General features: G+C 42.0%; 1 protein-coding gene across 1 annotated transcript in view; it reads left to right on the plus strand.

The window, feature by feature from the left end:
- Positions 1–26,716, plus strand: part of MYMK (myomaker, myoblast fusion factor) — a 74,033-nt gene that overhangs the window by 40,335 nt on the left and 6,982 nt on the right. Inside the window, exon 4 of the mRNA XM_078640835.1 lies at positions 23,125–23,241. Within this exon, the coding sequence (XP_078496961.1) occupies positions 23,125–23,241 (117 nt within the window). The remainder of the gene's footprint in view (positions 1–23,124; positions 23,242–26,716) is intronic.

The following is a 26,716-nucleotide window of genomic DNA, read 5'->3' on the forward strand; positions in this document are numbered from 1 at the left end:
TCTTGACCTTTCGTCTACATTCAATACTGCCAAACATGATAACCTAATGGACCTCCTAGAACACAGGATGGAGCCGTCTGGGACTGTACTAAACTGGTTTTTTTCATTCCTTCATAACAGATCCCAAAGCTTCAAGGTGAACCAATGCCTGTCTCATCCTGCATCGGTCACTATGGGGGTTCCTCGTGGTTCATCGCTTTCACCCACGCTCTTTAACCTGTTTATGGAGCCTTTGACAGAAATTCTGAAATCATCCAGCATTCACTATCACATGTATGCGGGTGATACCCTACTATACCTGAAGATCACATCCCCTGAGGACATTCAGTCCCTCAACTCAGTCCTTCTTGAAACACAAAGCTGGCTGACATGTAACCACTTGAAGCTAAATGTTCTCAGAACGGAATTCCTCCTAATCGCACCCCTCAAGCAATCTCCGGTCCTGGAAGAATGGTTGAATCAGCGTACTGCTCTTAACTGTAGACCTCACCTCAATGATTCGGCAACTTCTCTGGGTATTATGTTAGACAAAAGTTTGAACATGCAGAAGCACATCAGTTTCCTCACCAAAGGAGCGAACTTCCAACTCAGCATCCTAAGGAAAGTCAAACCTTATCTCCCTGCTCATGACCTAAAGGTTGCAGTGCAAGCATTAGTGATCTCCAAGCTGGACTATGGTAGCGCACCGCTTTGCGGCTTGCCCAGAGTGAAGACGGCTCCTCTTAGGGTTGCCCTCAATTCTGCTGCTAGGCTGATAAATGGCACTAAAAAATACAAACATATTTCTCCGGACCTGCTGGGCCAAAACTGGCTACATTATGAAGCTCGGATCCATTTAAAAATCGCATGCATGGCACACAAAGCCATCCACTTCAATACCCTGTACCTTGCTTAGAAACTGGAGCTCTCATGTGGCTCGAGAGCCTCCAGAAGCGCCAGCACCCTATTGCTCAAACCACAAAAATTCAAGAAAAACCTACAATCGAGCCTTCTCAGGTATGGCTCCGAGGATTTGGAACTCCCTTCCCCCCGAAGTCAGGGTGAACCCTTCCACTACCCCCTTAAAAAAATAAGTGAAAGGGCTCCTTATGAAGAAATTTCTGCTTCATTCGGACTACTCCACTTGATACTGAGGCCATTGCCGTTGATTTGTGGACCAGCTGCTGTGGTCACAAGAATGCCAGACTTTATAAGACTGTGAATTTTTCATCTTGTTGGTTCTGTTTTGTTTGCTTGTACCCTTCTTGATGTATAAACTGTTAAAGCGCTCTGATACCCACGGTGGTCATGTTCACACTATATAAAACTGTCTAAATAAATAAGCACAGTTAAACACAATTCTGTCTGAGCCTAAGTGATATAGGACCAGATGGACAAAGCCATTTTGCATTTCTTAATGGGCCGAATTTCAATTTTGGCCCGTTAGGAAATGCAAAACAGCTTTTTCCTGTGTACAAAGGCCTTTAAGGAATCACAAAATGTGATTTCTATCAAGTTGAAATCGCATTTTGCGATTCCCTAAATAGGAAATTGAAAATAGGGATTTCTGTATGCGATTTCTTAGCACATTACAAAGCATTTCCTAAATGCAGAATGAGCATTTAGGAAATGCAATTACCATCGACTTTGAGCCGATGGCACCCATATGCAATTTTTAAAAATCACCCTAAGAAGTTTTTTTTATAGTGCAATAGAGCCCACACATGCCTCTAGTACATATTTATGCTCTACATGTGCACCTCTATTTTAGGGGTGCAGTATGGGGGCCCTATGCCCATAGCAATCCACAGTTTAGTATTTCCAAAATAGCGATTCCTATGGAGTCCCTATTTAGGAAATGCAAAAGTGCATTTTTGAACATCTGGCCCATACTGAGTGGGAGCCATTGAATCCCATGAATGTCGGCAAGAGTCCCCAAACCAATAAAACAATTCCACCAAAACCTACATTTTCCATATGTTTGTTGACAAAGGAAGGACATCAATGTTTGCAAACATGATAGGTGTGATTCATTGAGGGTAAAGCTTTTCTTAACACCAAAGTTTTATTAAATCTGCAAACTTTGCACCAATTTAAGGAAGTTGCTCCATCCATGTAATGCCTATTACAATGCAGTGTAATGTAATGAAGTGCAAGGCACTGTGTTGCGTTACTATTTTTACAAAGAAACCCATTCACAATGCAAATCGGCCCTTGATTGGCTTTGTAAATCTTGACTTGCATTTTGCATCGTGGCTGAGCCACAAAAGTTGCATTATGATGGTGTAAAATTTAGTAAAACTGGGCACCAGTGTTTTGTTCGACCCCTTTGTGTTGTCTAGTGATATGACAAATTACAGCAGCATACATAGTGACATGCAGAATTATACCAGACAACATTACTGAAGGTGACAAACTTCGTAACTTCAAGAAGTTGGCATATAAGTCACCTTTGAAAAAGTTTGTGTGAAGACAAAATTTAGTTGAAAAAATTTCTGGGGAGTTTTTTGCTCTCCAAAATTTATATTGTTAAGAATTTGTTACCAACCAGAGATGTAACTTTTTTGAATGTATGACATAATATCGACAGACAGAATATCTACATACAAAAATATCGACACAAAAATATCGAAATCAAAAATATCGGAGTCATATCTTCATAAAGGTAAGTACAAAAATATCGAAAAATTAATATCGTAGTACAAAAATATCGAAATTAAAAATATCGTTTTTTTAAATGTATTAATAATAATGTAAAAATAATTTTAAAATACTTATAATTTTACAAATATTAAATAAAAACATTAAAACATAATTAAAAATTACAACTAATACATATACATTTAAAATAAATTAAAAACTTAATAATTTAATGTAATTATATATTTTTTTAATTTCATTTAATTGATTTAATTTAAATTTATTTTATTTTTACCCTGTAAGCCTGTACCCCAAAAACCCAAAACTGACCCTAAACCCTAAAAATACCCCTGTAACCCAAAAACCCAAAACTGACCCTAAACCCTAAAAATACCCCTTTACCCAAAAACCCAAAACTGACCCTGAACCCTAAAAATACCCCTTTACCCAAAAACCCAAAACTGACCCTGAACCCTAAAAATACCCCTTTACCCAAAAACTGAAAACTGACCCTGAACCCAAAAAATACCCCTTTACCCAAGAACAGAAAACTGACCATGAACACTAAAAATACCCCTTTACCCAAAAACCCAAAACTGACCCTGAACCCTAAAAATACCCCTTTACCCAAAACTGACCCTGAACCCTAAAAATACCCCTTTACCCAAAAACTGAAAACTGACCCTGAACACTAAAAATACCCCTTTACCCAAGAACAGAAAACTAAAATACCCCTTTACCCAAGAACAGAAAACTGACCCTGAACACTAAAAATACCCCTTTACCCAAGAACAGAAAACTGACCCTGAACACTAAAAATACCCCTTTACCCAAAAACCCAAAACTGACCCTGAACCCTAAAAATACCCCTTTACCCAAAAACCCCAAACTGACCCTGAACCCTAAAAATACCCCTTTACCCAAAAACTGAAAACTGACCCTGAACCCAAAAAATACCCCTTTACCCAAGAACTGAAAACTGACCCTGAACTCTAAAAATACCCCTTTACCCAAAAACAGAAAACTGACCCTGAACCCTAAAAATACCCCTTTACCCAAGAACTGAAAACTGACCCTGAACCCTAAAAATACTCCTTTACCCAAGAACAGAAAACTGACCCTGAACTCAAAAAATACCCCTTTACCCAAGAACAGAAAACTGACCCTGAACACTAAAAATACCCCTTTACCCAAAAACCCCAAACTGACCCTGAACCCTAAAAATACCCCTTTACCCAAAAACCCAAAACTGACCCTGAACCCTAAAAATACCTCTTTACCCAAAAACTGAAACCTGACCCTGAACCCAAAAAATACCCCTTTACCCAAGAACTGAAAACTGACCCTGAACTCTAAAAATACCCCTTTACCCAAAAACAGAAAACTGACCCTGAACCCTAAAAATACCCCTTTACCCAAGAACTGAAAACTGACCCTGAACCCTAAAAATACCCCTTTACCCAAAAACCCAAAACTCACCCTGAACCCTAAAAATACCCCTTTACCCAAAATTAATTAATATTATTTAATTACCAATTAATTATTAATTCACAATAACAATAAAGTAAATATATTAGCACATTAGCTGTAATTAATTTAATTTACTAATTAATAATATTTTTTCCCAATTAATTAACAATAACAAAAAATTATATATATAAAAAATACTCTAATTAATGTAATTAACTAATTAATAATAATGAATTACCAATTAATTATTAATTAAAATATGTAAAAAATTATATTAATTAATTAACTAATTAATAGTATTTATTTACCAATTAAATATTAATTAAAAATATGTAAAAAATTATATTAATTAATTAACTAATTAATATTAATTAATTACCAATTAATTATTAATTAAAATATGTAAAAAAAATTATATTAATTAATTAACTAATTAATATTAATTAATTACCAATAAATTATTAATTACAAATATTTACAAACATATATTAATTAATTAATTATTATTAAATTACTTCCCACCCTATTCCCCTATAAACCCACAACCCGCTCTGATACTAAAACGCAAAATGTAAACAAATTTACAAATTTTCAAACATACATTACAAAACATGTTTAACAAACATATAAACAACATAATAAAATACATAACACTAAACAAAATTTCGATATTAGTAAAATTCGATATTAGTAACATACATACCTTAAAAAAACGATATTCTGTCTGTCGATATTTTGGACATCGATATTCTATACTATCGAAATTAAAACATCGATATTATTGTATATCGATATTTTAATTTCGATATTTTGTCTGCAAACCAACTTTTTTTAGGAATTTCCACCCTTTTTTTTTTATAAACTTCAGCAACTTTGTGAAATTGGTGCAGTTTAAAAAAGCCCAATGAGGCTGGTTAAATTCATTGTTTCCAACATGGAACACCACTAGTTTCCTTGAACTCTGCCCAGTCAGAGTGGTTGTGAAAGTCAGGAACCCTGAAATAATCTCTGCACAACAAAAATATGGAATCCTGGACAGATAACATAATCCCTTCACAGAATAAAAATATGTAGACCCAAATGGTATATAAATCCCCAATTAATTTGCTATTAGTGAGCAAAAAATAAGTAATATGAAGTTAATGATAACTATAAACAATTTACTATGGTATTGTCTGTCACATAGGCCTATATAACATGCACTGTGGTAATGTCTTGCTGTCAGCCTCCATGGGAATATAAATTGTAATCCCTGGTCAAGTGAAAGATTTTGCCTCACCATCGGCTGCCTCCAATTCGATAACCCCCATGCAAGACCTCTGCAACTATCACTGTCAATTCTCCAGCAACAAAATCACTACCATTTACAGCAACTTCAGCCCACAACCAGACCTGACAGACTTCGCCAAACTCCTCCCGATATCATTCAAAGAAACAATGCTAAACAAATGGCCAGTCATCACCCCAGAAGAAAATGTCACCACCACGAAGTCCATCCATTCAGGGGCCCCATAGGAACTCTGCCCCCCAGCACGCTTACTCAAGAGAACTGCAACCCATTAGCATCATGCTCACATCCATTCTGAATGCCTCCACCTCTTCCTTGCCCTTCCCACATGTTTGGAAATATGCAACTGTTGTCCCATTGCTGAAGAAACCCACTGCGGACCCTTCAACACTCACCAACTACATACCAGTCTTTCAGCTACCATTCCTGGCCAAGGACTTCAAGAAAATCATTAACAGACACCTCACCGAATACCTCAACAACCACCAACTCCTCGAAGCCAATCAGACTGGTTTCAGACGCAACCACGGCACAGAAACTGCCATTTTGGCTGTCATGTATGCCATCCGCATGACTCTGGACAGAGAAGACATGGTGGGCCTTATCCTCCTGGACCTCTCTGCACCATTTGACACAGTATCCCACCCCATCTTCATCCAACAACTACACAACTTTGGAATCCAAGGTCATGCACTCCAATATGTCTGCTCCTAACTTACTGGAAGGACCCTGTCAATCAGCATGACACCGTATACTTCTGACGCCAGCGACCTCATCTGCAGAGTTCCAGAGCCTGACCTTCTTCAATGAGGCCCTCTAGCCAGCATCATTCACTCTCATGATATCAATGTTCTCTTCTGACATACAACTCTTGCTCTCCCTCATGGACAAGACACCAAGTACCATGATCAAGTTCAATACCTGCTTGTCTGAAATAGTCCTCTGGATGAAGGCAAACTGTCTAAAGCTAAACACTGACAAGACCAAAATCGTAATCTTTGGGAAGAGCACATCACGGTGCGACTCCACCTGGTGGCATATAGAGCACCCTCTCTACCACAACAAAAAATCTTGGGATCATCATAGGCAGCAAACTCGACATGGCCTCCCAAGTCAATGCCATTACCGCCTCATGCTCCTACACCCAGAAGATGCTGAGGAAGATTTTCAAATGGTTCCCAATAAGCACCCATAATGCTGTCACACATGCCCTGGTCACAATCAAGCCGCACTACTGGAACACACTCTATTACAGGACCAGCAAAAAACTCATCAGAAGGCTGCAGACCACTCAGAAGTCAGTGGCCAGAAACACTCTCATCCTTCCATGCTGCACTCTCATCACACCACACCTGAAGGAGCTCCAGTGGCTCCCCATTCACAAATAAGCACATTTTCAAAGCACCACATAACAGCATACCTCAACAATTGCATCTGTTTTCATAAACCTTTCAGACACTCGCACTCATCTGGACTCCGACTTGCACACATCCCACTCATAGGGTAAACCAGACACAGCGGACGAGCTATCTCCTACATTGCTCCTAACATGTGCAATGACCTGCTGCTACACATAAGTGCCTACTCATCAAGCAAGAAGCTAAAGATCTGGCTTTTCGAGTATTCCCATTAGGTCATAGGTGTGGATAGGCTCACAGCTGTCCAGCGCTGGGATACCCTCTTGGGTGATAGTGAGCTCTACAAATCTGCATAACATAAAAGGTAGCAAAGGTAAGGATAGACAAACCCAAACTAGACCAAGACACTACCTAAATGCATAAAATATTTGTTATATCACCACCGTCAAATGAAACTTAAGCCTGTAGACATAAGTGACATCATGCAATCTTTACCTTCTGAAGACTCCTGCATCAAGCTCTTTGGTACAGGTTCTGTACCTGAATATCACTTATTGGTTGTATACAAAGTCAGTGATTGATAAAATCTCTAGTTTCTATTTTCCTGGGACTTTGCCCTTTGTTCTTAAATGGACTTGGTGAGATTTGTTTCTCATATGATGTTAACCCTAAGAGAGAGACAGTTCCAAGGGCACTGGTTTCTCTTTGGAGGCCAGACGTCGTCGTTCATAAAACTCCTTGTCATGGCCAACCCAGGTAGCCGTCCTATTGACCATCATGGCCGACAGTAGCAGCCCCATTCTGTCTGCCTGTCGGTCCTTAACAAGTTTGAATAAGACTAAGCTCAGTCAAGCCAAAGTATTTTGACTGACTGTTTCTCCCTGATTATGGTACTATTGCTCATTTGGTTTCCTGCCTGCCTCCATTATACCTTTCAAGGCAGTCTTGTGCAGGAAAAAACTCATGGTTCAGTGGCGGATGGAACTCTGAGTCAAAGGTTTTCAATGGCAGAGCCAGCCAGCTGAGAATCCTTTGTTGGGAACCTAGTGCTTCCTGTTTGTCTACTTGAGGGGGAGTAAGCATAAGTCTGGCAGGATGGTAACCCTGCAAATTTGCTCCAAACCCTGTGACTACCTTAATCTCTTTGAGACCAGGTTTGTCATTTCACTCAGCGCCTGTTATTTTGGACAGCTATGGCTCCTGTAGCTATCCGCAGGTCCTGCACACAGTCTCCTATGGGCGACAGCTGGCACACAGCTACTACTTCAGCAGGGGCGGATCTTCTGCAATGGCGGAGGAGCGTCGCCCCACTGCCTGGCTCAGAGCCAGCAAATAATAAAGGAACACGATGTTCTGGCATTGTTTTATTTTTCATTTGAAGCCAGCTTGTGCAGGGAGGGGCTGGTCATGGGAGGAGGAGTGCTATCTGCACTGCGTAAGTGCGTGTATGTGTTTGGCCGGCCGTCTCAGGCTGACCAAAACACAAATGCGCACTTAGGTTTCTCCAGCCCCGCGGCATTGTACAGTCGGGCTGTAGAAACCCACACAGGCTCCCTGGCCTGCTCAGCCCACTCATTCCAATCTCCGCGCTGCCCTCTTAGCAGGAGTATGTGATATGGTGGTCCCAGTGTCTGCTGGAAGGGAAAGGGTAGAGAAATAGCACAACGCAAGAGGCGGCCGCCAAATTACATTGTTATATATTTTTTTAATTTTCTAACACCCAACTACGCGTCCCCCTCCCGTGCTCCCCCTCCTGTGTTACCTACTCCCGCCCCACTGCCCTTTGTTTGTGGTGGTTGCTATTGTAGTTCAGCCTTTTCTACATAGAACCCAGGTAGTATGGTGTCTGTCATTTTAAAACCTTCCACAGCTATCTCTCTGCCTTGTTGCTGGAAAATAATTAACTGCAGCTTCCCACTTCCTTGCCTTTCTCTCTTGGTCTCTTTTTTGGGGAATCTCCCTTGGGAGGTGGGTTCCTTTTCCACCTGAAGATTCCCCTTGGAGGAACTTCTATTCGTCCTCTGAATTGCCACCCTCTAAATAATGGAGATGGCCAAACCAGTCTACGGCCATCAAGTAATGCTAAGCAGAGCTCTCTGCAAGGGAATGCAGATAAGTGACACGTGGAACAAGAGGAGACAGGGCACAGAGAAGCGGCTCCTGGGGTCATGAGACAGAAAGGAGAAAGAGGAGCGGAAAACACAGCAGTGGGTGCAAGGTTTGAGCTACAGAAATCGAAAGGGGGGCCATCATGCATCATAAGTGGCCACAGCGTGGGCAACAGAACGCGTCTCAAGTGGAATCAGTAGAGGAGCTGAAGCAAGGTCTATAGATCGGCCATGGGACTGGATCTTGTTGCTGCAACAAAGATGCTATACTACAACAAAATAAAATGCCCTCATCTACTACTAGGTGTCCAAAAGGATGCTAAGGTAATGCTAAGAAACAGGATACACATAGAACTGGGCCGTTTCACCAGAACATAGGTGTTGAAAAAGGGAGGGAGTTGGTCGAGGGCTGGATTACTGGGTTTCAAAGAAACAGCCATTCAAGCCAAAACTATAGAGAAGGGACTATCTGACTCTACAAAATAAAAATAAAAAACACTCAAGTTGTACTTTTGGCAGACTGTTGGAAGACTTAATCTTAAAGACAGAAATTAATTTATGACAGCATATAAACATGTATCGCAATTTATCAATATTAGCAGAAGGGTGGCGGTAAAGCATTGGCCAACACTGCTGCCACGCTTTCAATTAATACAAACCATTTCATAATACACAAAAGTACAAATACGAACAAGGACTTCTCATTAATTTTGAAATGTGTGCTCTGGAAAGAAGACAAGCTGGATTGAATTCATATCCCTTTAAAGCAAAAATCACCCCTTAAAAATGCATTGTCTTCTCATGGTTTCATGCCAGATGTGGGGGATGGTGGTTAAGTGACTGGCCCTAGACCCAGGAAGTTGAGTGTTTAAGGGATGCCTCATCCAGCTGACGCACTTCCTCTACGTCGGGTAATTACTTTATCTCCATGTGCCTGACTCATTTATGAACTGGGATTGCTGGGAACAGTTAGATATAATGGTGAAACTACGGCGTCATCTCTCAATGTACACGTTTGAAAAAATACATGGGAAACCAGAGTTCCATTAAAAAAATACCTGACAGCGCTTTGAACTTAACCCAAATAAATGTCCGTTAGATGGCTGGTTGCGAAGACTATAACGTTGTAGAATCAGATGCTGTCTGCTGGTGAAGACAGAAGTGAATTCTAAATATTATATTTCCAGTCTGTCCATTGGTGTAGGTCTTCTGGAAGCTGAACCAGTTTTCTTCCCTCTTCGAAAACTATCTCTACCTCTTTGGAAGCAACCATCCAGCTATTGATGCTTTATTTATCATTTACCAAATGTGTGTTTGTTAATAAACTTTCCTAACGTACCATAAAAGTGAAATAGTGAACTAGAAAACATATAATAGTACACTTAAAGTTTCTTAGATATTTGTACAGAATGGACAGGGGAATAAAAGAAAAACAAAAAAGGTTTTCCAAACCTTATCACACCGGGGGAATATAGCTCCAAAAATGCCCATATATCATTTCAGGTTCTTCCAAGTGGGGGTGGGGGCAACGTTAGTCTCCGAAGCCCACATCTTTTTCAGGATATTTACACATGATGAATACCTTATTGGAAAGCATTTACCTAGTGGGTGAGTAGCCTTAAAATATGGCACAGATCTCACCCTTTTAGACCAAATGCACACACATTACGTCAACGTGAAGCACAGGGTGACTTACACACAACAGGTCAACACAAAAGTACAGGGTGAAGCGCATGGCGACTTACACACAACATGACTACATGCAGGGCGACTTACACACAACATGACAACGTGAGGTGCTGTACGACTTACACAACAGGACGACATAAGGCGCAGGGTGACTTACACAGCAGGACGACGTGAAGCGCAGGGCAACTTACACACAACGTGACAACGTGAGGCGCAGGGCGACTTACACACAACATAACAACGTAAGGCGCAGGGCAACTCACACACAACATGACAACGTGAGGAGCGGAGCGGCTTACACACTGAATACAGCAAGGTGAGCTGCTGGGCAACTTACACACAACATGCCACAAAAACGAGGTGAAGGGACTGACACCCCAAAGCACACCCGATAGGCAATGAAGTGTCCAACATATGTAAGTGGAGTAAAGACCCCATAACGCAAACAGTGTAAGGGTAAACAACAAAAATGTACGTGGAAATGGGGCTAAACCCCAAACCAAACATAGCAGGGAAAAACATTCCCTAAGCCAACCCCTAGAGTCAGGGTACATTGGCCTAACAAATCTGTATCAAGAACGTAAAGAAGGGACATGGGACAGAGACCCACTCCCATCCCTTAGGCAGGGATAAGATGTCAGAAATAAGAACATGAGAGGTCTAATACCAACAAAACATCAACGTGTGAAATGCAAAACAACAATGTTGGCATACAGCAATAACAAGTTACTGTAAATTCATAAATGTCTTTTGCCTGTGAAAGAAGACATTATAGTGTTATATCTTGTAGAGATGCACAACAAATTTGTAATTCAACAATGACAATTGTGTGCCTGTCACTGCGATCTTGTAGGGCAGATGGTCCAAATAACCAAAGTGTGCTACGATGGAAAAGAGTGGCACACAAAACTTGAGAAGGAACTGTGCAATGGTAAAGATAGGGGACATTACAGCATAACATGAGAATACTACAAACTTGCTATATATCAACAGAGCACACCTTTCTTGGAGGCACAAACTAATAGAGGGCACAGCTGGCTCCAAAAAGGCCACTTTTGGTCGCAGACATTTTTGATCTTACAGTCGAGCAGCGGCATTGCTTTAAATGCTAACTAGTCTTGCTTTCCACCTCCGAGGGTAACATCAATTGATAACTCAGACTGGGAGAATTTTAAATTACGCTGACAGAAATTGCGCAACTTTGGATTTTTTGAATTTCTCCTATTATGCCATTAAGCCAATTCATTATTTTTACTGCCAACTGTGCCTTTCATGGTAAAAATTTACCTTGAACGAACAGGAACAGAAGAACGAGAGTGGCTGTTGTTCATGATGCTTTGTTTAAATGTGTCTTCTCCCCAAAAAAGTATGTGAGAACGATTTTGCACTAAAATATAGTACAAATTGATGGATTTGTATTTAATGTAATTATGCATAATTTTTCAAATATTTCACGTAAATATCCGAAAGTAAATTACACTAATTTCGGAAAAAATTAAATGTATTGCTATCATTTAATTATTTATCCACTGAAACCTAGCAACAGCTTCTCCTCTTGGATCTTTTGTGAGTGAACCATAGGGTCTGCCCTATTCATTGTGCAACTCTGGTGTTTTTGGCCTAATTACCCCAATTTTTCTGAGACTAAAAGTGTCCCAGTGTCCTTTACTTAATCGTCCTGTTTATTGGACCAAATAGCAGCCTTTCCTAGAATCAGCGTCTCTCTGGGGCAAACATAACACTATTGTTGTCCCCTACCTGAACAAGGAAAAGTTACCACATGCGTGGCAACATAACACACATCCAGGTATCTCCTTTTGATTCTTGGAGGCTACCCACTCTAATACTGCAAATTAAGATGTTTCTGACATTGCAAAATCTGACAGTCACTTTGAGAACAATACATGCATTTATATGGAAGTGGTAAGTGAATAATCGATTATTTGCAATACCCTTTTGTCCTTGACCAACACCAATTACAGGTTAAAAGCATATGATAAGTAAAAGGCTTATTGCAAGATAAAATATACAAAGGAATATTCAAAAGATGGCAACTCACCTTTGAGATGTAGGTTTGGCAAATGTTGATGCCAGCACCCAAGTAAATTCACATTACTCAGATTTTGAAACTGCAACCTACCAGAAGCACCAAATACGCACTGTGCACGGTCTGAAAGCCTTGTGCAAACCATAATAACAGTGGTAAAAAATGAATACAATACTATTACATAACACTTCAAGGCTGATATATCTAAGTTCTGCAATCATTTTTTACTGTTACACAAATTAATATGATTCATTTTGTCGACCTCAGAACATTCAAAGGCCGAGTTAGCCCTGACAGGATCCAGCCACGAAACTGAGTGATACAAGTACAGTGGCATCCAGATGATCATTATAACTCCAGTTCTCTGACTGGAAGGGTGGTATGTTCAGACTATAGCATGTATATGTTAAACCAGAAAGATACAACAGTGACCCACAAAACACCATGGAGTAGGAAGAGGGAAGAAATTAAATAAAGAATTCCTGAATTTGAATCTACGCATGCAATGCTCCCTGAATTCTAATGATTGTTGGCTGTGATGCTTTTCGCTGGTCGGATAGCTCAGTAGATTGAGTGCCTGCAACAGGCATGTGTGTGTAACATGCAAATCACAACTATGAATTGCACGAAGGCAGACGGTACGTTCTTTTCTTAAGAGGTGAACAAAATAAGTATCATGATTATACTAGATCATTTTAGCAGCACTCGTTAAAGGGAATTGACAAATTTAATATTGTGGTTTGCTCTCAATTAAATGGTAAATGTAATTTGGGATGCCAAGTTCATGCATGCCCGTGGCTGCACAAAGGAGTGACGGTGCATAAGCTGTAGGTGCTTGTGTGCCTCATCTGCCCAGTAAACACTTACCTGCTGGGCCTGAAATGCTCAGACACATTGACAAAGCCAATGGCACTCGCATTGGCAAGACTGATTGGCTTTGACCTATGCTTGTTCTTTCTTCCATGCATCCCTGCCGACCCTACACAGAGTAATTCCATACTAGGAGTAACCCCAGAATCCAACTGAGTGACTCTGTCATGGGCCAATGAAACACCAGTTGTAGGTGGTAGACTCCTTAACATCTCTGCAATCCCACAAAATAGGCCTCCTTTAAGATCCGCTACATCATGATGTTTAAATGGTGCGTGGGAAGCCATGCAGCACACCTACTCTTCTATAAGAGAATTGCAGTGGAATGTGGTATTGCTTCATGTTACAGCACAATTTACAATTAAAGGTGCCAATTTCTCAGGATTTCATTTTCACGACTGCTTACTTCCCCCAAAATCTCGCATTGTTACAATGCTTTGAGGATAGAAGTTTGAAGAACTTGAAACTGTTTTGACAACAGTCCAATCAAGCACGGAAACGCTTTTTTTGCAAACAAATATTATTGAGTTATATTTATATTGTCGTTTTATAACATTACTCAACGTTTTATATTTATTTGGCATTCATAGCAAACCGAATCTATCAAACTATGGGGCATATTATCAAGCAAGGGCGTTACATTATCGCCGCTTTTATCGGCAGGAAACTGCCGATAAAGCGGCGATAATGGGCTTGATAATATGCTCTATGAATTCTAACATGGGCTTCGATTGGAATTCATAGAGCATATTATCAAGCCCATTATCGCCGCTTTATCGGCAGTTTCCTGCCGATAAAAGCGGCGATAATGTAACGCCCTTGCTTGATAATATGCCCCTATGTTCACAACTTGCCCCCCTTGAAGTTAAGTACAGAAGCTTATTATGGCTTCTACTATATTTACCGAACCTTTTTCATCCTGTAGCTTTTGGTAGTTTCACCCGCCCAAAAATATTATGGGGAAAAATACAAGTGTCGAATGTTTTTTGACAATCTCATCATTCAGACGCTCTTGTAAGCAGAAGTTTGAGCTGGTGGTTTAATTTAATCAGGCGCTCCTAATCGAGGTCTAAGTCCACTCTCCACTGGACTGAGCAGAGGTATAGACGATTTTAGAATAAACCAGCCACTTTACTTTCATAACTTTTTGTATTTGAGATATAAAGAAATCCACACTGAGGTTTGGCCCTGTGCCCTGTAATGCACTTGGGTCATGGGTGACATAATTTAGTACACATTCCGTGAGTTACTGCTAACTTACTGTATGCCCTGCTTCAGGTTATCACTTCCTCTATTGCCTGACGTGGTTTCCTGTCTGCATTCTTCAGGTGCCCCTGCTTTTCCCACATCCAAAGCCATTATCATGGTTGAATAGCGAGTCAGTCACCTGAAAGGGCTCTTACACTCTGGCATCAGTGGAAAGCGGTATTTCATTTATAAATGATTGTAAGCCACTGAATTCTGTCTGCCTGCTTGACCCGAAAGGATTGCTCCTATTTCTATTAGCCTTTGTGTACTATTTGTTATGGCGTATGCAATCATTTATGGGGAAATATTAAAATACTTGAGTCCCTAAATTTCCGAATTGCATACATAGCTCTATTTCGACTGACTATGAGCCGGGGCAATTCTCTACTGATATTTACACCGACCTTTAGACTCACGTAGAGGTTTAAAATCTCAAAATAGCAAACATAAAAAATAAAGGGTATAGTAGTAGAGTTACCTGGCCAAAATACAGTGTGACAAAATATAGTGTCCTAAAAAATGCCCCTTTGGAGCTATTTGTAGAAATTCTACAGCCAAAGAAATATTTTTTGCAAACAATATTCATATACTTATTCAGAAAATATGTTGATATCAATAATCTGTCATACAAACTAAGGAACTTATTCTCAGACTTATTCAAGGAATGTAGAACCAAGTGTTCCTCTAACATCCACGTGCCAAAGAGGCACCAGATCGAATTCAGGAACATGAGTGCCAATCTGGACCAAGAGTAAATGAACTGTGTTCTGTTGTGTTGATAGTATTTTTTCTTGAAACATCTTTTACAGAGGTGTTACTAATACACTATGACTCGTTTAGGAGCTCTTTTAAATGTTAACATTGAGGGCTGCAAGGCTGGGTCCAACCCCCCACTTCCCTCTGGCAACCCCAGCCTCCGGATGTGCACAATAGGATGTTGGCAGCAGGGAATGGCAGCCAGGACTGCACCAAACCCCCACTTGTGGACAAGACCCATTTTGTGGCCATTCGCCATATGGAGTCGGCCTTCCATGCTCATCTTTTAACCACGCATGGTGTGTGGTTGGCTGGAGAGCCTAACCTGTGGTTAGGCCTGCAGCAAGCTCTTTGCAGGTGCCCACTACACTGTCATGCATGGTATTTGTGGGTAACCCATCCATGGACCCCAAATGCACGTTTTCCTTGTTCATTTATTTTTTCAAGTTTTTTTCATGGTACCCACCGGCGGTACTTCAAGTCAACACAAGATTCCCTTGTTGAAGCTTGCATAGCTGCGAGAGTCCTGTGGTATCACAGAGGGAGGGAGCATGCTGGGTCCTGTGGGAGTAAAACTCCCGACACAACATTTTTTTTATTTTGTCCTCAGAGTGGATATCTCTGGAACCTCATCTTTCCCAGAAATGCCAAGGGGAGCCGTGCATTGCCTCATTATATGTTTTTTAAGCTTTTCCTCCAGCCAAGGGACTGAGTCACTGAGTCCTGTAATGGTAGCCACAACATTTTTCTTCATGTTGTGTCAGACAGTCAGATTGCTCTGTCCCGCAGAACTGGTCTATTATTAACCAGAATTCTCCATTTTTTAATTTGGGGTATTGCAGTACTGCTGTAGTCTCAACGTTCCAAATATCACTATAATTTGATTGCAAATTTCTTAAAAACTGGTGAACAGATTTACACCAAATAATAAAAAATATATATTCAGAGTTAATTCTAACTTGCAGTCAAATTTGGTGTAATTCCATTCAGCTTTTTTTCTGAATTGCTTGCCAACATTTCTTCGGGGAATTAACACTGGAAAACAACGTTTTTGGTCCACCACCTGTTTCTTGGCCCCTGCTTGACGGTTCAGTCTGAAACTATCCAGGCGGACAATTGGCCATTTAAAAAAGGCTGACACCAATCCATTGGTTTGAGCGAACTTTAGGTCAATTTCCTTTATGCCAACTCCATTAAAAATGCTAGAATCACAAATAAATTATGTATTAACTAAGTTTCTGTTACAACATCATTTTCCGGATATCTCATATTTGCTTCTGTGCAGCTCACAGTAGTTAATTCCTATCCCTCACCATTTTGGAAAACTTGAAAAGTATATTAGACAGAAATGGTACAGCTGCTCTCATTCTACTTGATCTAGCGGCAGCCTGCCATACTGTTTCTCACAAAATTGTTATACATCAGCTTGCAGAGATTGGTGTTGAAGGGCCTGCCATAGAATGGTTTGCTAACCTTCTCACTGATAAGTCTTATTCTGTCCACCTTCCACCTTATTCATCTCAATGAATCCAGCTGGATTGTGGACTGCCTCAGGGCACTGCCCTGAGCTCCACTCTTTTTAATATTTATGTGGCTCCTTTAGCCAAAGTAATTCGGGGCTTTGGTTTTGAGCATTATCCTATGCGGATGATAGCCAATAAATTGTACCACTGGTAGATGATGGTCTCACCACACAATGTTTCAGACAATGTCTCACAACCTCATAGCCTGCAACTTTATGGATGAACAAAATCATCTGAAGCTTAATTCTGACAAAACCGAGCTGCTTATCTTAGGCCCTAACCAACAGGTCTGGAACAGCGATTGTTGGCCGTGCAATCTTGGTTATCCTCCTCTTCCAATTCAAATGGTGCCCAAATTCGGAGTGTGCTTCTACTCTCAACTTTCTTTCAAGCAACCAAATTCAAAATGTCACTGACAATTGTTTGGGTATGCTAAAAACAATACAAAAAATCTTCAAATTTTTTCATGCTTTAATCAACTCTAGAACTAACAATTGAAATGCTACATACCTAGGTGTATCAGAAACAAGTGTTGCTAGATTCCTGCTTACAGAAAATGCCACAGAGAATCTGCTACTCCCAGACATTGTTCGGTGTCAGCTAGTCTAAAAGATTTTCACTGGCTTCCAGTAGCAAAAATAATTTATTTCAAAATCTTTTCTCACATTCATACATCCACAGAGCGGCTTTCAAGCAAGTTCCTATTTGTCTCCAGAATATCTTGTCTTTTTATGTACCCACTAGATGTCAAATATCAACCAACACTTTTGACCTGCAAACTCCCATATTTCGTCGTATGAGGCACAGTGGCTGTTCGGCTTCAGTAGTTGGTGCTACACTATGAAAAAACCTGCTCATACCTCTTCAAGGAACCTTTAATCATTAACTTTTTCTGAAAAAATGTAAAACCTGGTCATTTACCCAGAAGTTTCTGTTTTTTCTTTCCTGAGTTCTATAGTGGAGTTAGGATCTTAGCACCTAGAAGCTCTTTTCTGAGCAAGTGTTGAGCTTTACCAATCTAAGCATTTAATTTTCAATTCAAGGAGTTGAGGTGGATGAACTTTTCTTTTGGAAAGGTTTGTGAAGATCCGTCAAACAGAACCAAAGTTGATGGGCCCGATTCACAAAAGTAATCTGAGACAAAATCCAAACTTTACGACTTTCGGTGTTCACAAAAGGCATTTAAAAGTAGTAAAGTTAGGATTCCTAACTTTATGACTTTGTGTATTCACAAAAGGCATTTATCTATATAGCCACTCACATATTCACTCACTGCAGTGGCCTGAGCAATTCATTTGCTGGGCCCAAGAGCACGGACGTCTTCTTGTCTAAACTCTTTGCATTGGCTCACAATTCGTAAGAGGATCTATTTTAAGTCCTTGGTTCTGGCATTTAAGGCCCTCCATGGCATTGGTGCTGGAGCAGAATCCAATTTTATTGTCCTAGTCGTACCTCATCTCTTCAGCTGGCATGGGTCCCTAAATACCACCGAGTGCGGATTGGGTGGCGCTCTTTTCAGGTTCAGGCACCCCTACTATGGAAAAAGCTTCAGGTGGAACTAAGACTAATGCCTAATCTCCTGGCATTCAGGAAAGCATTTAAACTTGGCTATTTCAGATGTAATTTCTAATTGGGGTGGTCACATGGCACGAAATCTGTTTTTGCACGCCACAGCGCCGGTACACTTCTTCGAGTAGCTGAGCACTTATAAATACCATTTAACATAACATAACATATTTTATAGGGCACACCACACGCACACAACTCAGGGCACACTGAAACAGCATACAAAATTGTCCCGTACTGGTACTACACCCCCACAAACATACAAAAATGGAATGCACAGTGTGACAGCCTGTACTGGCGGGGCTGTGCCAATCCAGGGATGCTGCTACATCTTTTATGGCACTGTCTAAAGCTTTCTAGATTTTGGGAGATGGTCCTGGAGGACATTAACAGTGTCTTTAAAACCAAGAGCCAGCGGTTCCCCGCTTACACCCTCCTGGGGCTCCCCAATGCACTCACATATCCACTTCATTCCACTAGAAGGCAACAGATTGCACTGGCCCTGAAGGCTGCAATCAGGCTGCTCCTGACTAATTGGGGCACAGACAAACTCCTGGATCACAGACAATGGCTTTATCAGCTGTGGTCCCTGTTGGGCATGCAAAGGCTGTCAATATGGACAGTTACTTATCCTCCATCTTACACGGAAATCTGGTCTCCATTCATTTCAATCCTTTCAAAGAGATCAGGGAACTGACATGCCCATCTTACCTGCATATCCTGAGGTTACTGTCCAGTTCACAAGATGAGTCAGGGGCAGCGTGAATTAACTGTATCAACACCCCCACCCACTACGCCGGCCACACGCTTGATCCCGTCTTCTCTTCCAGCAAGTACATCACCTTCAGCCACGCCACCGGATTCCACTGGACCGACCACAGCTGCGTCCACTTCAGCTTCAAAAGATCCACGACCCACCACCACCCGCAACAGGTACCTCACAGGAATTGGAACAAGATCACCGCAGACCAGCTCACCACCTCGCTCAGCCAGAGCCCACCCGCCAACACAACGGACCCCAACAAAGCAGCCCGCAACTTCACACAGTGGCTGACCGCCTGCGCCGACGACCTCGCGCCACTAAAGAACCCTCCCAGCAGACCCAGAAGCAAGAAGGCATCCTGGTTCACCGACGACCTCAAGGACTCCAAGAAGACCTGCCGCACCCTCGAGAAAGCCTGGCTCCTCGACCGGACCACCGACAACATGACCGCCCTCAAAAACGCTACCCGCAAGCACCACCAGCTCATCCGCACCACCAAGAAGAAATCCCTGAAGGAACGACTGGACAACAACGCCCACGACAGCAAAGAGCTCTTCACTATCGTCAAGGAGTTCTCCAACCCCAGCACCGGCACCAACGACATCACTCCGTCACAAGACCTCTGTGACTCCCTCGCCTCGTTCTTCCACCGCAAGATCGCCGACATCCACAACAGCTTCGGCGCCCCACCCACGCACCCAACCGTCGAACCAATGCCCCCCACCGCCACCCTTCGCACCTGGACCACGGTGACCACCGAAGACACAGCCCGCACGATGAACACCATCCACTCCGGATCACCGACCGACCCCTGCCCACACCACGTCTTCAACAAGGCCGACTCCACCATCGCACCCCAACTCCGGAACATCATCAACGCCTCCTTCAACACAGCCACCTTCCCGGAGGGCTGGAAGCACGGCGAGATCAGCGCCCTCCTGAAGAAACCTACAGCGGACCCCACCGATCTCAAAAACTTCCGCCCCATCTCGCTCCTCCCTTTTCCTGCTAAAGTCATCGAGAAGATCGTCAACAGACAGCTGACCGCCTTCCTCGAGACGAACGGATCCCTCGACCCCTCGCAGTCCGGCTTCAGAGCCAACCACAGCACCGAGACCGCCCTCATCGCAGCCACTGACGACATCCGGACCCTGCTCGACGAGGGGGAAACAGTGGCCCTCATCCTCCTGGACCTCTCCGCTGCGTTCGACACGGTCTGCCACCGCACCCTAGTCCAGCGCCTCAGCAACATCGGTATCCAAGAGAAGGCACTGGAGTGGATCATCTCGTTCCTCGCCGGAAGAACACAAAGAGTCCGCCTCCCCCGTTTCGCTCCGAGGCCACCGAAGTCATCTGCGGCGTCCCGCAAGGATCTTCACTCAGCCCCACCCTCTTCAACATCTACATGAAACCTCTCGCAGCCATCGCACGCCAGCACAACCTCAACATCATCTCTTACGCCGACGACACCCAGCTGATCCTCTCACTCACCAGAGACCCCAACACCGCCAGAACCTGCCTACACGAAGGGATGAAAGACGTCGCCGAGTGGATGAAGGACAGCCGCCTGAAACTGAACTCGGACAAGACGGAAGTCCTCATCCTGGGATCTTCGCCCTCCGCCTGGGACGACTCCTGGTGGCCCCCAGCCCTGGGCACCGCACCCAAGCCAACCGACCACGTACGCAACCTGGGCTTCATCCTGGACCCCTCCCTCTCGATGACCAGACAAGTCAACGCCGTCTCCTCATCGTGCTTCAACACCCTGCGTATGCTTCGCAAGATCTTCCGCTGGATCCCGACCGAGACCAGGAAGACTGTCACCCAGGCACTCGTCACCAGCCGACTGGACTACGGAAACGCCCTCTACGCCGGAACCACAGCCAAGCTACAGAAAAGACTCCAGCGCATCCAGAACGCCTCCGCCCGACTCATCCTGGATGTCCCCCGACGCAGCCACATCTCCAGCCACCTGAGGAACCTGCACTGGCTCCCCGTCGACAAGAGGATCACGTTCCGGCTCCTCACCCACGCACACAAGTCTATCCACGACCTGGGCCCCAAGTACCTCAATGACCGCCTGACCTTCTACACGCCCACCCGCCAGCTACGGTTCACCAGCCTCGCCCTCGCAGCCGTACCACGCATCCGAAGAGCCACCGCCGGAGGAAGATCCTTCTCTTACCTGGCTGCCAAGACTTGGAACTCCCTCCCCATCCACCTTCGGCTGACCCAAGACCATCTCACCTTCAGGAAACAACTCAAGACCTGGCTGTTCGAGCAGTAGCATACCCCTCCCCTCAAGCGCCTTGAGACCCTCCCGGGTGAGTAGTGCGCTATACAAATGGCATGATTGATTGATTGATTGATATAAACTCTAGCCGAGCTAGGTACCATAAGCATACAGGAATGTGTCTTGGTCGGAAGGGCAAGGCGTGGTGGGGCGGGAATGGGTGTTTGTCCTTTCTGGGTTATTTTACGTTTCCTTGATTTAATTGTTACTTGCACCACTTCGCTGAGATCGATTAGAGACGATACCAGAGTATCAAGATCATTGCATGTGCTAATAATGCTCTACTGTCTCTTAATCACCCATACCCTGAACGCGGCCGGCCCATATTGGTTGTAGGCAGCATGCGGTGTATCACTACTGTTGTACTGCAATAATAATTCCTCTTGAACATGGAATTAGCTCATCCGCAAGCAGCTAAATCGCGCGGCCGGTCGGTCCGGTTTGGGTTGTAGGCGGCTTGCTGTGTAAGTGTTTTTGCATCCTATCTGCCAATAAAAAAGAGATTTGATGCTAAAAATATAGTGTATTAAAGTGTTTTTTTAAACATTTTTAAATATGCACAACAAAGTCTACAGGGTAGCACGGGAATACCTCAAATTACTGTGTTACTCACAAATAATGAACAGTTCTCTCTAGAATGTGACAAAAATATATATATACACAAATATGTAGAAAATTATACATACATTTCTCTATCACCACTTTAATAAAGTGTTAATAGGTAGTGAACAACAATGGAACTTACTACTTACCTATATCTAAGACCCTTAACTCCAGGTCCTTTTCAACTCATCGGTGGCCTTTGATGCCATAGGCAGGGAAACTCTCCAAAACTCCTAGGAGATAGAGTGGATTTTAAAGAAACAGTTCTCAATTGGTTCTGATCCTTTCTTTCTAATTGGTCACTGTGCATCAAAACAGGATATTCTTTCTTTAATCCCTTTACAGTCCCATTCAGAGGCCCTTTAGGATCCATCCTCACTCCATTACTCTTCAAGCGTTATGTGGAGCAGCTAGAGAATGTCCTAACAAAACATGGATTTCTTCTTTTCGACAATACGCAGATGTCACTCAACTATACATTAAGAGGGGCTGCTTGAACAGCTTCAAGACTTTAACCTTCTCCCATTAGGAAATCTAAAATTGGATGGCTAAAATTAAATTAAAATTGAGCCTTCAAAAGAAGATTTTTCTCCTGTACTTGGCCATCAAAGGTCATGGATGTCCCCTGACTGGCCCAGTCTACTTAAGAGCATGAGTCTTTTACACAAAACACTCAGATAAGTAAAATGTCTTAGTTTCATGTTAAACAAACTTCTCCAACTTAATATGCATGTCAAAGAGATGGCTAGGAATGCATGATCCTCTTTTAAAGCATCTCAGTAGACTCGTACCCTTATTCTGAAACAAGACAGGATTTTGACTATTTCTTGTGTTCTGCTAAATTTCAGGAACTTATTGGAGACTTGCTTTCACTTCTCTGCTTGTGTTGTATCAATATTCTGAATATTCTCTCTTCCTTGCAGCTCATGAAGATGAAGGAGAAGAAGGGCCTGTACCCAGATAAAAGTGTCTACACCCAGCAAATCGGCCCTGGCCTCTGCTTCGGAGCCCTGGCCCTTATGCTACGTTTCTTTTTTGAGGTACTGGACAGAACATCTGCATCAGTTACTACTGTATTAAATATTACTTTATGGTCCTAAAATTTAACATGTACACTAATGGAAAGCTTCAGTCAAATTCCTGTTTTATCTATCTATCTATCTATCTATCTATCTATCTATCTATCTATCTATCTATCTATCTATCTATCTATCTATCTATCTATCTATCTATCTATCTATCTATCTATCTATCTATCTATCTATCTATCTATCTATCTATCTATCTATCTATCTATCTATCTGTCTGTCTGTCTATCTATCTGTCTGTCTGTCTGTCTGTCTGTCTGTCTGTCTGTCTGTCTGTCTGTCTATCTATCTATCTATCTGTCTGTCTATCTGTCTATCTATCTAGAAACCCCTTATTGTTGTGCCTATCCTATACACTTCCCTGCCTTTTCTATGCCTAAAGATCATGTATAACCAGTCTTGAGCATTCAAAGGATGCGGTGAAAATGTTCGGAGAGCTCACAAAGTATTGCATCAATATTGGTGTAAAACACCAAGGTAGCTGAGATGATTAAACATCGCCATTGATATCTGCATATCGACTGCTGTTGGGATACTGTGATAGAAATGTACATACTATTCGTGTTATGAAAACTGACAAAAGTGGTAATATGTGTGACCTAAAAGCAAGTCATTATTATATTTTGTTGGGCACAGACTAGGTTAGTGGTGAGTTACGCATTCCTTACTAGACAGTGCACGCAGGTTTTTCTGGGATTTTAAATAACTTTTCTCTTCCATGATAACTTAGGTGTTACATTAATTTATTTATTTCGCTTCTCAAATGCTACAAGTGCATCAAGAAAGGAAACAAAAGATCTCATCATTTCCCTTCCCTGTCTCTTTTTTTGTACCTCAAGAATCAATCCTCTCCCTTTCCATCTTCACTCTCTACATGTATCCCTTTGGCTCCATGCTGATGGACAGCAACATTAAAATCCATCGATTGGCCAACAATACAAACCAGTGCCTCAAATTCTAATCACTTCATGACATGCACTCACACAAAACCTGCCTTAAGCTAATTCACAGGTGGATGTCAGCACTTACCAAAAGCTCAACGTGCTAAAGACTATGAAAGTAATTTAGACTTGCTGGGCGGCATGCTAGTTATCTGGTGTGACAGAGCACCCAATATCTGTACATTTCCCAGGTGACTAGGATGGGAATTATTGGTAAAACTGCTAAATGAGGTAGTGGATTAACAGGTTTAGTTAGGCGGGAGTCCCACTGATTTATGGTGGAGCTCTTGCTCTGACAACTTCAAATGAAGCGCAGATTTCATTATGTACAATATTTATTACAAGCAATCTCAGTTCAAGTATGGCTATCAGGCATGTATCTAAATGGGTTCATTCTCCACCTGACTGCCAGGAAAAAATAACTGATATTCACCCTTGGCTTAGACCTCTCCTTCAAAGAACAAATAACTAAGAGTGTATGGGTTAGAAGAAAGCTATGTATTGGTTATCATGGGGTGTGTGAATAATCCTAAAGAAACTTGCCTCTAAATATGAATATCAGCAAGACAAAATTATCTGAAGGGTAAAATGAGATGCTACAGTACTTCATATCTACAGCAATAGATAAATCAGCACTGTACATGAAAACTAAAGAAGTTTACAAAACATATCTAATACAGATGATTACAAAAGCAACTCTCTAAAAACAATAGCACTACTCTTTTAGTGAATTATAGCCAGGGATTAAGGTAGCAGATTTACTTGAATTTACAGTTAATGTTTTATATCACATAAAATAGACATATGCTCATTACTGCAGGACTAGAAGCAAATATACAGTCCTCTTACAAATATGTAAAAGTTGTCATCACATAATTAAAATGTCCATTGTACGCCATGAGGCAGTTCAAAATATGACAAACACATTGTGACTGCATGTTTTTAACTTCAACCTAGAATTCTTGCTTGCAGTGAATGAATCAACACATTTGCAGTAATTAACGTCAGAATCCCTCTGGAAGAAGGTTGACACGTTTCGGCCTGAAAAGCCAGGCCTCCTCCAGATAATTACAAGGTTATGTATCTACATTCCTGTCGGTCTTGAAAATGTATTCTCCATTTGGGCTGGTTAAGCCTCAGAGTTGGAGAGAGCACTGCTATAGTTACAGGAATGTTGTGCACTGCAGGTTCTCATTAACAATGCACCGCTCAAGCATTCTTTTCTATTAATTCCAGTGGGTGCTTCCACAGCTAACATATAAAGCAACACATTCATATTGTTTTAATCAGGAAGCAAATCAGGTCTACTTGGTGGCATGATACTTCTGCTTTACGTGGAAAAAAGAGCAATGAGGTGGAATCAAGACTAGATAGTTTTGGTTTTTTCCAACCCTGATATTTGGCAGCAACAAGCGGATGAGACAGACTTTGGGCCCCAGAACATATTCTTTTGCAAATTAAGTACTGATGTCAGCTCTATGTTGTCCTGAAAGAAATTAGACTCTTCTTACCGGAATCAGACTACAGAACCACAATGCAAGTTTTGATTCTCTGTGAAATGAATGGAGGATTCGCTTCCCTAACTCTATATTGACACCCCTGAAAGACATCCTGCACAGTGCACTCTGTAGGTTGCCTTCTCAATGGCATGAAGAAGGTCAACTACTTCACACTAACACTTAAAGACATATCCTGGCTTCCCTTCAATTCCCATCGCATCTTCAGGGTTAGCAACATTACCTGCAACGCAACTTGAAATGACCAGCCATCTTGCCCAGTAATTATCTACTTCAGGAGGATAGCACCACGCCAGGAGCCACAAGACTAGCAGACTAGAGACAAAGAATGAAAGAAGGAAAAAGATCAGAAGGCAGACCTTGTCTATCTACACACACAGCATCTGAGACAACATTCCCATCAACATTAGAAGTGCTTCTGTAAGCTCCTGCTAGTCAGAAAGAAACTGATGCACTTCTTCAAAGAGCATATATGCATACACTTCACTTTGTTGCACTCTGGCCATTGATTATCAGCTGGCTGACTCTGGATTATACATCTTTCAGCACTATGCGCACCCTAATCAGGGAAATACAATCATTAATTTATGAAAACCTCTGTATCCCAGAGGCATGGTCAGGTTCACACTGCTACCAGCGCTTTACTTGTAAATAGGAGGGTCCTATTCACAAAGACAAAGTTACACATGTAAATGTATTCACTTATAAATCTACTACTGCACTTAGTAGTAGCTTTGCAATGTTTTCCTGTTCACCATTTCTGAGAGTAAAATTATTCCAAGGTGCAGACTTACATACCTCTAACCTTTGCTGCAGTCTCCTAGAATTTACAATATTAGAGTTACTACTCACAGCTTTTCACACATAGTTGATGATCTCCACCACAGAGGTATGGTAATGTATAGGAAAATGTACAATACTTTATAAACTTAAAAAAATTATGCAAATACTTTATTATAAATTAGTAAT

The sequence above is a fragment of the Lissotriton helveticus genome, chromosome 5_1, assembly GCF_964261635.1.
Source record: "Lissotriton helveticus chromosome 5_1, aLisHel1.1, whole genome shotgun sequence".
NCBI lineage: Eukaryota > Metazoa > Chordata > Amphibia > Caudata > Salamandridae > Lissotriton > Lissotriton helveticus.